This window comes from Perca fluviatilis, chromosome 15, assembly GCF_010015445.1.
Source record: "Perca fluviatilis chromosome 15, GENO_Pfluv_1.0, whole genome shotgun sequence".
Taxonomy (NCBI): domain Eukaryota; kingdom Metazoa; phylum Chordata; class Actinopteri; order Perciformes; family Percidae; genus Perca; species Perca fluviatilis.
Window position 1 is genome coordinate 16,769,242 of NC_053126.1, and position 13,641 is coordinate 16,782,882.

Genomic DNA, 13,641 nt, shown 5'->3' on the forward strand with positions numbered 1-13,641 from the left:
TGTTGTTGTTGTTGTTGTTGTTAACTCGTCCTTTAAAGAAACTCTAGCTTTAGACTTTAGCTCTGATATCTATATATTTGACATTTTTGGGGGGTTAACATGGAAATATTTCTGTATTTTACCCAAATCTTTGTTTCTTGAGTTAAGTGGCCCTGTTAACCTATCTGCATATATGTATTTGACTTGAAACCCAGGATGCAAAAAGACTTAAATTGTCTGTGCTAAATTCAGAGATCCTTCTCAAAACTTAATGTAAAATTACAATCGATGGTAAAAAGCAAAATCAGCATGTGGTTGAGAGCAGGAGGATTTAAATTACCTGGTTTCGTGTAATCTCTTAATAATGTAATCTTTCAATAGGGAAAAATTTAACCTGCTGCTGGCATAAAAGTAACAAGCATTTCAGTTGTAATGCAAAAAAAAAATGTTATAGGCCAACTAATGAGGTCTGCAGTAGTGATCATAATTTTAGCCTGATTATGTAAGTGATGACGGCACGCCCAGCCAGCTGATGTTTTGCTTTATTGGCTCGGCAACCAACCGTAAAACTAATGCTTCTGAGCACTTGCGGAAGGATCTTGAGGAATGGGTGCAGCAGAAAGAAAGCATGAAGTAAATGAGGGAGGATGCATCAAAAAAAAAATCTGCTAATAAAAATCCTGCTTGTAAACTTCTGTGAGACTTTTTCTTTCGTTCCCAATATGGAGGGAAAAAAAGGTTGCTAATAACTTTGTGTCACAAAAGCCTAATTAATAACCTACTAGTCTTGACTTTTCCTGTATACTTTGTTTAAACAATGTTACCGTTCAGACACCATGGGTGGTTCTAGGCTATGTGAGAGTGGTATTCTTGTGCATGTGACCTGGATGAATGTTAAACAAGTTATCGCTGAGTGGATGTATTGTGCTGCTTGAATGAATAATTTAATAACAATCTCAGTCAGTAGCTATAAAGACTGATAACAGGCTGCTCAAGAAATAAAAACAACTCAAGGAGTGTGTCAAACTGAGAAGTGAGTGAAATAATGTTTCACTCTGATAAGACTATATAGACTGTTGACATTCAGATTTAATTAAAATACAAACTAAAGAATAAACTGAAATGTCAGCTATGCTCTTATTTTTTTGTTGGGCAGACCCTGAAGGTAATGGCAGGTCAAACTGAGCTTAAAGTCATCTGGCCAGGTGATTGACTGTGTGGCAATACTAAGCCCTTTACATTACTGTGCCACACCATTCATACTGAGGTGCTAGGGGCAGGCAAGAGGTGGTGAAGAGAGCTCCTCTTCCTCTCAGGGGCCATCAGCATGAAAGGTTTTGATTAGCTGTTTATTCATGTGGACCTGCTGAGCCTTAAGCTGATGGTGCTTTCCCCTAATGGGCAAGAAACTGCCATAGCCTACATTTGTCATAAAACTCGTATGTTTGGTCTGTCATAGAATTTCACTTATAAGAAATAAGTCTAACAGAGAAATTCTCCTGTTTGATCATCAATCTGTAAAGGACAATGGAAATGAGAACATGGAGAAGAAATGATGGGGCTGCTTTTTAAATCTACTGGCATTATATTAATGTGTTTTTTCCCACCCGCTGGATTTATTTCTGTGATATTTGTCTGTAATGCTTCAGGCACCCTCAAATTATGTTCTCATACCTGCAGCCAGTCTACCTAGAGTTCTCAGAGGGATCCACCGAGGCTCGGTGGACGCTGTGTCAGACACATTTAGATTTCTGCCTTTCATATTTCCACCCACACAGTCGCCCTGCTCAGTTGTTGGTGCATGCTGCTGAAGCCTGCGATTTTTCCCAAATACAGAGAGGAAAGAGGAAGAGCTCTGAAGGCAGATCACTGCACCATCATTTATCACCAATTACAAACACACAAAATGAAGGGAAAGTTAAATTTCTTGTGCCTGTATGTGTGCTTAAAATGTACCTGCTCCCGATCACTATATCGTCCATGTGTGTTGAATAGGAATGCATTTAAATATACAGATTCACTGTACGGATCTACGTGCACAACACTAAATTTACATGTGCCATGATTTATTACAGCTTTGTTTCAGTATACGAGCAACAAAGAGTAACCAAATAGGGTATGTCACAAGAGCTGTTTATAGCAGGATTAGTCATAGAAAACAGCCCACTCCCCCCGACAGTCTATAAAACAGTAGCACATAGAACATCTTGATAGTCCAGGAGAAAGATACAAGTCTGCCTTTTGCTTAATTCAGGAGAGGGTGAAACCACTCAGAACGCTGCTCCTGTTTATACACCCAAACAAGATTATATTATAGTAGGGATTTAAAATCTAAACCACAACACGTACCCTTATCCCCCCCTGAACTAAGCTTTAGTATTGTTACACTCTTCATTTTCATCCTTTCCAGTCGATCCTCTGTGTAATTGTAGGCTATATCACCTTAGCGCGACAAAATAAGATAACAATTTCTGGTTATGGGGAAATAAAAGCAGTGTTTCTGAGCACAGTCTTATTGCTCCTATGCGCTGAAACAATACAACTGGTTTCTAAAATGAAAAACTAAATGTGTGTCTGTTTCTTGGAAGCGTTATACAGTCTTTATTGTCTAAAGATGCTTGCATTCAATTTTGAATATTTATTAAACCCCCAGCACGTAAATGTAATCCAGACATGGACTGTAGCAGTGAGATGAACCTGGTTTCAACTGTCAGGCTGAGAGTTTAATTTAAAGCAAAGCACCAGCAAAGTAATATAGAGTGTGTTGAAATCTTTCCACCAAACACCCAAAAAACTTTTCAAGAAGCATCACTTTTATGAGTGCAGCACTCATCCCTCTTATTTCCTTTGCTGCCACTTGTCTCTTGCATGATCACCATTGAATTATGAGATATTGTGAGAACACTATCTCTGATCAGTGCTTTCTCTATTTTGGATCTATGAATTGAAAGTTGTTGTTTTTTTTTCTCCATTGGACTCTGTATATTTCTTAAAACACATATGATGTGAATGTAAAAATTGTGCAACAACATACATTTTTATCCTTTCAAAAACAGCATGTCTTTAAAGGCACAATCTGCCATCACTCCCAAACTGATTGACAGGTCGGTTAATACAACTGACACAAGATAATTACTAAATGTAAGTTGTGACATGACTGATGGGTCTTTTAAGGTCTGTAATTAGTTTTGCCTGGTCATCTGTAAAGTTCCACTGTGCCCCTGGTTTCACCATTAATATATCTTCTCACACCACCAGTGACCATGAAAGTACATTGCAGGAGCACATATGGAGGAAAAAAAACAACCTTTCGCTTAGTCTGACACTTGATTCTCATCTCAAGTTGCCATTATAGCTTCACAACATCATTAGTAGAAGTTTGTAGAAGCTTTCAAATCCAGTTATCATGTCATTTGTGGTCTCACTGGTCCTCAGCTTGTCCCCAAAGTGAAACCTTGCCTTCCTGTTGCAACATTTCCCATCTTCCCTTTGCCTTCTACCGAACTCAGCGAGATCTGATTGGTTTGGAGGAAAAACGCCGTTAGTTACGTTAGTGAAAAAGAGGTGAAAGTGATGGCTCACTCTTGTTTCTTGTGAGCACATCCCAGAATCACTCCTGAACGATCGTGTTGTTCAACGTGTGGAGGATTTATGTAGCTTTGAATCAGCATGCGTGTGCGAGTGTTTGTTTACACACACATGCACACGGCATGGACAGGAGGACAGTCCGCCCCCACCACTGCACCTCCACAGAAAAAGAAAAAGACAACCTGAAGTTATTTCAGGAATCCTTTTTAACACTTTAATATAAATGACTTAATAGCTTGCTGAAACACTGTTTTATTTTACTGCAACCACATCTAAACATGCCTATATTTTACCCTCTCTTACTCACACAAACCCACATACAGTAAGTGCTTTCCATTTACTTTCTCTTGTCCTACATACGTGTAAACGCACACATGCAGACACACACACGGCCATTAGCTGCCAGACTATTGCTCACTGTCAGGAAAGAGGTGTGAATTAATATTTCATGGCCCTCCACTGGCAGAAAGGGGATCCATTTCCCAGCATTCCCTGATGCCCGATGTGTAGACTTAGTGTGGGCCAGAGGCCGAACAGGCTGTTCATGGTCTTTCTGCTGCACATGCAGGGGTCACTGCCTTCTGTGATTGGCTGTAAGCTTTTCACAAGATCAGCTGAAGCTAAATTGCTTTCTTTCCACCAATATTCAAATCAAAATGGCAAGAATGCATTTCACACAGTTTACACACTTTACCGTGGCCTGCACAACCCTCTCATCCACATACAGTGTGTTAGTAAGACTGCTTGGCATTTCAATTATTCCTCACAATATGAATGTATAACGTGGACAGCCATTTGGCGAGGTTGAACACATAAATCAGATGCTAGCTAAATGAAGTGTGCAGCTGACTCAAGCAAGAGGAAAGATTTTTTTTTCCCACCACAATGGAGTTCTCCAGTCCTTACTGTGCTTTGTGGTCATTTCCTCATCTGTGGTATCCTCCATATCATTACTTTCTTTATCTGGAATATATATATATATATATATATATATATATATATATATATATATATTATATTTCCCTTTCAATGTCATTCTATGTTCAAATATTAGATCAGTTACATACTGCTAATGTTACGGCAATATTTTAAATTTTTAAACTTGCATTTCACAGAAGAATATTACCCATGTTGCATTCCAATGGTCTGCATGTTTTTGTTTTCCTTCGTATTTGGTCAAGTTTATTTTGTTAGCATGCAAGAGTTAAAACTCCTGGAGTCTTTTTGTGCTCATTCACACAAATATGTCTTCTTTTCTCATTTGAAGCTGAGCGCAATACAACACAGGTGGCAAATGACAGTAAGTCTTAATACTGTGGTATAGTCAGTCAGTCAGTCAGCTGTCTTAAAGGAACATGCCACCTTTTTGGGGAAATTACCCTATTTGCAGTGTGCCCCAGTGTTATTTAAATTCGTCTACCTCCTAGCCAATTTCCCAAAAGGTGGAATGTTCCTTTTAATTGAATATGCTTCATTAAGATAGTATTTACAGAAGATGTACACAAGTTCTTTATTTCTTTATAAAATTGTGATACATTCCTTATTTGTTTAGACTTTCAGATGAAAGTTTTAATGAAATTGGACCAAATCAAATTATTGAACAACAGCAACAAATTCTAAATTACCAAAAACAAAATCTCCCATCTGTGAATGAGTCAGAGGACATCATTGACCGTCCCTGCCAACCACCTGGAGGACCTGGAGATATTGGAGGAGCTTGAGGACAAGTCAAAAAAACAAAAAATGGTGACCAATTCAATTTCATAAATGCACACATATTGGACTATAGGCCTGGGAAATATAAAATGTATATTGTATAAAAGGTATACTTTTCTCCAAAGGTATGCATTTTGACTATATACATAGCGCAATATAGTCATCTTCATCATTGTGCCCACAACTGGGCTGATGATGGCGTACAACAGGGCGGTGGCAGCTAACAATGATCTCTTCATGTCTTTCAGACTATGTACCTGCGCTCACTCGTTGGAGCAAAATTCCTGAATCGACTGAATCGTGTTTAATTGTGCTGAAATTGTTCTCACTGTTCTTCAGAGAGGAATTCCTTAGAGAGAAATCCAACGCAATTGAAAATTCATGTCTCTATTTTAAAGGCCCAAGTGTTTCCCAGATAAACAATACTCCAATCTGCCATTCTGATAAACAGCATGGAGTTGCTCATTTAGGGTTTTCTGAACCCATAACAGCCTTTTAATAAAACACTTTTGTTGTATTGTTTCATCATCTTCAAATAAGAAAATGCAGTTATTTCCACATATTCTTTTAACATCCAGTAACAGACAGCTCTGTCATTTCTTCCCTATTCATTTTCTAAGGACATGTACTAAACTGGCAATCTTATCTCAAGGAGACAGTATTGAATGTAATCTGCCCTGAGAGAAAAATAATCATTTAAAGTTGAAATTCAATTGCATATTTATTCTGTGTTAGCAAAGACGTAAAGTGAGAACAGACCCCCAGAGTCGTCATATTTTCAAGGGCAATATTCAATATACAGTATATTCTTTTCGTTGTTAAAGCAACTACAAGGAACTTTCTGTGTTGATGGGGGGGGGGGTAGGTAATATAGAGACATCAGCATTAGCCTACATTGCGACTCATGATTGAGTTTCATAACCAGTTAAAAACCACTTGTAACTGCTTTTAGCTAAATCGGTTGTACATTGTAATCCAATGTGACATTTGTGTGAATTCTGAAGGGACATTGGTTAGTGAAAGTGAAAGAGTGTATCATTTAATTTGACAAGTTTTTGTTGTAAAGAAACCCACAGTTAAGGTTTCTGAACGTGTTCAACCTTCACTTGTCTGGGTCCTCAGATATTTCTCAAAGCCATCAAAACAAGACATGGCTGGCTGTGTGTATTTCGCGGTACATCAGACATACAAATCAAGACTCTTCTGACTCTTCTGCAAGACCCCTCATCGACCTGACGTTTTCAGCTTGCCATGTTTAACCCTTTTTTTTTTTTAAATGCTATAAGCAAAAAAGCATGTTTAATTGTGCTTTTTTAATTCAGCTGAGAAAACACTTCTAAAATTAGACCCTGGCTTTTAAAGACAGACAAAATGATTAATGCTTATGTTGTGGCTGAACTACTGCAATGCTTCTGTACGTGCCTTCGCCAAGCTTCTGCAGCTTGACTCCAGTTAAAATGCTGCTGCTGCTTTTCTCTGAAGGTTACCACACAATTTCCAAATTAGTTTAAATCACTTTGAGTTTTGTGGAAAGCAATTCATGTTCAAGTACCACAGTATATGTGTGAATACTTTTAGGTCCATTAGGTCCGCAAGACAAGGGTTCTTGTTCATTATAGATGGCTGACGTGCATCGCTAGTGCTTAATTTATGATCCAGTGTCAGTGCTGATATATCCAGTGATGCTCACTCCAGATGCAGGTACTTAAGTCACTAGCTATTTAATGTATCGCTACAGTAAGCTTATCTGAACACATGTGGTTGAACACACAGAAAATCTATTTATGCTACATACATACAATATCACTCGAACCTGTGCACATTTTTCAGCCATTTCATCTAAAGCAGCTTAATATCTTTTATCAAAACCTTTGTATAATGCCTTATACTATACGCACTCTGTTGTAAAGTTGTAATTTAAATCAATATTTCTTTACATCTAAAAGAATGCAACAGTAGTGTATTTCTGTTTCTGTCCTGCTTGTTCTGAAATACAGACAGCTGGACATGAGCACAAAATAAAATAATGATTTAATTTAGGTTAAAAGGCAGAATAAAATAGAGCGACAAAGCATTTGGACAAGAGGAAAACAACTTTTAAGAGTGTCAGTCTGTTTCTAAAGCCAGTAATTACGGTATGGATAGAAACCAGACTAAAAATCTATAACCACTCTCACTGCTCTGTGAGGCTGTGAGACTCAACATGAATCAAAAGGGTTGGTTTTGTGGTTTTAGACCAAGCGTCTGTTTATGGTTATGTACTTGTTCTCCATAAATCCATAACATCTATGAGGGTTGGCAAGATAAAAATGTTGATTTATTGTCAGAATACAGGTAATATTTGGACATTTTCAAAAACGTTTTTTAGTGTTCATAGGAAGTCTCCAGATATGCCCTACATTTCTTTCTGGTCACGTTCTTCCCTTCTGTTTCAATCTATCAGAGAGCAGAGGCGCCACCACTGGGGATAAATGAAGTAAAGCTTTCAGGGGACCCCTGAGGGTAGAAAAAGAAAAAGAAAAAAAGTGGACTTTTAGTTAATTCTTAGTGGCACCACTCCTCCCCCAACACAGCTTTTCTCCTGCTGCAGCGTGCTACACACGGCGTTTGTCTCTGGCGGCCTCTGGCTAATGAGCTCCACTCGCCTGAGGTGTGAGGCCTGAGGTTGGAGCTGCCTGCGCTGTAGTTCAGCCAGCCAGCATTGGATGGAGCCAGTGGGTGGGATAGTAGCAGACCTCCACCAATACTCACCACAGCCCCTCATTATGGCTTTATCAAAGTACTACAGTCTGGAGTGCCATCATTTTTATATGTATTTGACACATTCTTGGTTTGATGTTATTCTTTTTGATATATGGCCCTAAGTGAAAACTTAATGTAAGTGTCTGTAAATTGTTTCTGAGCTTTAGTTCACACATTGGCACCCAAGACATTTAAACAATTTATAGCTGTCAGTGCCGCCATTCATGCTATTCAGAGCATTACTCATGAGAGCGTTCAGACTGCGCTGGCAGGGGAAGAAGAGCAGCAGCAACTTTAAAAGGTTTACAGTACATCCAAACATCCGTCATTTTTTAAGCTCCTTATCTGTGTCAGGGTCACGAGTGGCAACAAGCAGAACAGCCCAGATGTCCTGTTTCCCAGCAGCCTCAGCTCTTCTTAGGGAATCTGAAGGCGCTCCCAGGTCAGCTGAAACTGTCATGAGTCCAGCCTTGATGCTTCCTGGTGGGCAGGTCACCAATAACAACCTTCTCCTCTCAAAAGAAACTTTTTGATTACACTTTACTTGAAGGTATCTACATAAGAGTGACATTACACTGTCATGAATGTGTCAAACGTTTATAAACAAGTCATAAACGTTTATGACATAACGCTTAGCATGTGTCATTTGGTTTTTGTCATGACAAGTTATGGTTAGGGTTAGAGATAGGGTTCATGTGTCATGACAGTGTCATGTGTTCATGACACTGTCATGTCACTCTTATGTAGATACCTTCAAGTAAAGTGTTACCAACTTGTTTTTAGCCAGGTGCTTCACCCCGTTACAGAGCATGAGGCAAATGTGCTCTATCTTTAACTAAGGACAGATAATTTATTTTCCATTTAATGCACACGTGTATAAGACACAGGGAAAGCTGATCCCCTCCATTTGAAGAGCTATTACGTTCCATCTAAAAATGGCACAATGATTCAGCAGTGAACCATGGTCTCAGATGTGGGCACGCTCATACTGATCACAAGCTAGTCATGTTCAGCTACAAACCCCTCCAATGCAGTGAGGACAAAAGGTTAACACCTCTGCAGATGCACGCTAATGTCACTGAACCAAAGACTGTCAAGACTGCAGCTGCACATTGATCCCAGTTTGACATGTATAATCAAAAACAGGCTTGAATATCTCTGAGTGTTTGATTACAGTTCAATGCTGGCTTAATACTTTCAATCTAATGTACAAAAATAAAGAAGAAAAAAAATTAACTGTATAATTTATTAGCAATCAAAAGATCTAATTGGTCCATGTCACATTGCTGTTATGTGTATTCTAAGTCACTATCAGATTTCTATGCTACGTAAACACAAAACAATGGCTTTCTTTAAGACATGAGAATTTAAGGTAGGCTATACACAATGTACAGTGCAGTGCATAAAACACTGAAGACAACCAATGTGATCCTTTAAAATCTGTAGAAAATAATAGCATGTTCCCTATACTCCTACACAACCCAACTAGCACCTACAAAACTGAAATAGCCAGCACCGTCTGATCAAGAGTGCAATCTGATTTAGCATCAAATAAAATGCACTGCAGACCAAAATACTGAAGTAAACCATTGATCCCAGACAGACAGAAGTCAGCTCATTGTCATAAAGGTCACTAGTCAGATGCTTTCATCCAAGGTGTTTACAGTAGGCTACCATTAGCTGTGGTGGACCTTATGGGAATATAACGTTTGACCTAACAATGTGAGTGCCCTGCAAAGCACACAAAGCAAAGGGATAGTGTTTACGTTTGTTCTTCATCTAAAAATACTGGGAGCAGCAACACAATGGGACGGACTGGAAGGTGTCAGTGTTGTCACTCCAGGGGGCATATAAACATGCACTCCTCAAGCATGGACTGGCTAAATCAAAGTGACAATTTTCAGCTACAAAATGATAAGATGTCATGCCTGATCTTGTAAGCCTCTTTTTCAACTGCCATCATTTGAGCAATTTGCTGTGTTTATTTTCTGTCAAGGAAATGTGCAGTGAATGCACGGATGGGGCAAAACATAATGGATGAGCACATAACAGGTTCAAAACCCTCCAGTGCTGGCAAATCACTGAGGAGAACATCCACCCAACCACAGATAGACTGGGCTTTCCAGGAGAGAGAGAGGGGGGGGAGAGAGAGAGAGAGAGAGAGAGAGAGAGAGAGAGAGAGAGAGAGAGAGAGAGAGAGAGAGCGTTGTGGTGAAGCTGTTGTCGTCGAACTCCAGCAAATATGAGAATGGGAAGATAATGGCCCACATCACTGAACATGATGACTGAACATCCGCAAATATTAATTTGCGTCCTTTTATGATGCATTCTGACAAAACAAAACCTGAAGAAGAGAGTCTGGACAGCAAGGAACAAAGGATCGCATGTGGTTTTTGGACATGTCCAACCATTCCTCACACCATCCTGATGTTTTGAGAAGGGATGGTTATTGAGTCCAGTACAACATCTTGCTGAAAATCCTTGGATGCAACATCTCAATGGAGGAATTATTGAAGTCTTCTGCGGTCTATGCGCACACAGAGATGCCGTAGCTCTACATGAACCGTGATAGATTGAGTACTTTTATGGAAATTGCTTGGAAATTTCAGCTCATCTGAAAGACATAGGGCAGCAATAATACCACACCACACACGCATAGAAGCGAGCCCCGGCGATCTATGTGTCTCTGCAATAAGTGGCTGATAAAAAGCAATATATTCTCTCAAATAAATAGTCATTCGGTTGTGCGCCATGGGCGACGAGACGTCAAACTTCAGGGGAAGCAGCAGGACCGGTGTCTCATCACCAAAACCCAGGACTCGTGAGGATCACGGCGGAGCGACGATTATACTAAATTAAAACTGATCACCACTGAAAACAATGAAATTAATGATTTTTGGATGACTTGTCAGATTACCACTGTGACAGTTTTTGATGTTATTCAAAAAACAAGATTCAGATCTGGGCTGTGCTGGACTTGGTCACTTTGATTTGTTCGCTCAGAGATCAAGTGGCAGAAAGGGACATGAAACGTTTTGTTTTATGCTTCAAATAAACGAATACAGCCATATCATTTAATCAATAAGTTTAAAAGGGATCTTTACATTTTGTTTGCACTATGATGGAACCACCACCATGCGCAAAGAAGAGCCTGTCCCTGTCGCTCCCGGTTCCCCGGGAAGGACAGGCGACTCTGAAGCCTCCGCAGCATCTTTGGAGACAACCCCGGACCCCGATCAAAATCAAACACCGGGGTTACTCCGATACCGACCGGCATCACCACCGGCACATGGAGCGCTCAGACGCCGTGGATACGAGCGACCGACCAGGACTGAAAAAGTCTCGGATGTCCTGGCCATCCTCTTTCCACGGGACCACAAACACATCGATCGGAAATTGTGTCGGGAATAAACGGTAGGCGAGAGAGGGGTGTGCACTCCAAACATCCCAATAATAGCCCATGACAGCCCACAAGGCATATGCGTAAACGAGAAGGAAGGAGGGGGTGCATTTTAATGAGTGCGTAATAACGCAGTGTGCCTGAAGGGTTAACTGATATGAAGCGCTTTCTACCAGGAGGCGGGACGCGTGGGTTTTCGGTGCTGATGCGTTATGCGTCTTTGGATAGACTGTCAGATGGGTATAAAGCGCAAACCAGTCCGCCTACTCGAAACGGATGAGCAGCATCTGTAAATACCATACCAGTAACATTTTTATGAGCGTCCACATGTTACATGTATATTCGATAAGAGACACGAGGCACTGTCGGTTTAATGGCACCAAAGGTCTAGTGGGTGCGTTCGAGCGTGCAGTACTGAAATATCGCCATCCAATCCAGGCCTTTATCAGCTTGTTTGCAGAGGGAGGTGTGGGGCCCAGTGGGTGTGACCAAAAGTGAAAGCCCCCTGTTTACTAGGATGCACCCTGCTGAAGTGCCCTTTAGCAGGGCACTGATCTCCAAGAATATGATCCTGACATCTGACCTCCTAGGTGGGGTGGATGAGGTAGAGGTTGTGTTGAAAAGTTATGAAGTGTTACCTGGACTGTCACACAGATGGATTCTGACAGCTTGTAATTGGCCCACCATGGGTCAGACATGACATGATCAGACATGACAGTAAAAAAATCACCGCATTAGGGAAAGGACATCAGACACAGCAGAATTATATGATACTTAACCTCTACCAGCCAACAACTCTTCCAGCACTTAAATCAAATTATACCATGCATGTTAATCAAGCTGATTAGATAAAGGCATTTCATTAAGTGAGTCATGGAACGATATCATTTTGATACCAATTCTTTGTCCTTACACAACAATTGCTCCATTTATCCTCCTCCTTTTATCCTTAGAATGCAGTAACATAGTTGTTTTTATTGTTTGCTTTTCCATATCTTAAAGAGCATCATAGAATTGACAGCCTGTTCATTATGGACAGGGGTTAGGGTGGCTGTTAACGTGACTCATTTATGTTATATTATGTATGTTCATATCCCTGTTTCTAGGAGAGATTGTCAGAGAGAGAAAATCAAGGCTATAAATGCTGGTTTTCCAGGTCATTCCCTATTCCACTCTGTCCTTTGTGTGACCTAAAATTCCCACGTTCCTCCAAGTGAAAGAGTTAGTTTACATGCTGGACTGTTTCTGACTCCTTTATTATCCCCTCACCCTCTTCCAGTCACAGACGAATGCCAAATGTGCTCCTTCAACAAGAGCAACACATTAAACAGGGTGATTATTAGACTAATAACACATCCCTGAGAGTGTGCTGGGTCTTAAAAGGGACTTTTGGGGTCCTGTTTTTTTTTATCCTGTTATTATTTGTTTTCTTTCTTTCATTTTTTAATGCCACAGACGGCCTTCCCGGCAGGCCCCTGGGAGAAGGGCCAACTCCAGCTGACTGGAGGAAGGGCTGATTTGTATTTCAGTCCTCAGGACACACTTTGAGGCAGTCCAATCTTTAGTGGATTGGGACTGACTCTGCCTGCCCTTCTTCTTCTGTGGGCGGAAAACCATGAGAGGGCAGAGAGAGAGAGAGAAAAAAAGATAGAGGTAATTCGATTCCGACAAGCTCAGTTCTTAGAGCACACCAAGCTGGCTCCAACTGTGTGTATGTGTTCATGTGTGTATGTGCCTCACCACATCCAAGAGGTCTGTGGGTGTTTGTACTACAGACTGGTCGGGAAAGAGGGTGCACAGAGAAATGAAGGCCGGTAGATAAATGTTGTGTATCATGAATAGTGACGAATTGCAGCGTGCACAATGTGTGTATGTGTATGGGTGTAGAGGTATCCATAAGTGGGCTGTGCACAGGTTAGTGTTTGACCTGTAGGCTGTATGGATTACAATAGGCCCTAAATTCATCTGTTTTCATATCAGTGGGAAGCAAGAGCGATTTTGGTTGTGTTGATATTATTTTCATTCTTTTCACATATTAGAGCGACTGTATATTCTGCATGCTTACTTATGTCCCAATAAAGGACGCTTCGAGCTGGATGCCTCATCTCCTTGCTGGATGCTTCATCTCCTTGCTGGATTTATCAAGCTTTATGAACATCTGGCTGCTCTGTGTTTTTAGCTCAAGGCTAACTTGCGTTGAGTTCCAGCCTATGAAA

At 40.5% G+C, this 13,641-nt stretch overlaps 1 protein-coding gene across 1 annotated transcript in view; it reads left to right on the forward strand.

Annotated features, from left to right (window-relative positions):
* Positions 1–11,143: 11,143 nt before the first annotated feature.
* Positions 11,144–13,641, forward strand: part of pde4a (phosphodiesterase 4A, cAMP-specific) — a 49,098-nt gene continuing 46,600 nt past the window's right edge. Inside the window, exon 1 of the mRNA XM_039824360.1 lies at positions 11,144–11,439. Coding sequence (XP_039680294.1) covers positions 11,144–11,439 — 296 coding nt within the window. The remainder of the gene's footprint in view (positions 11,440–13,641) is intronic.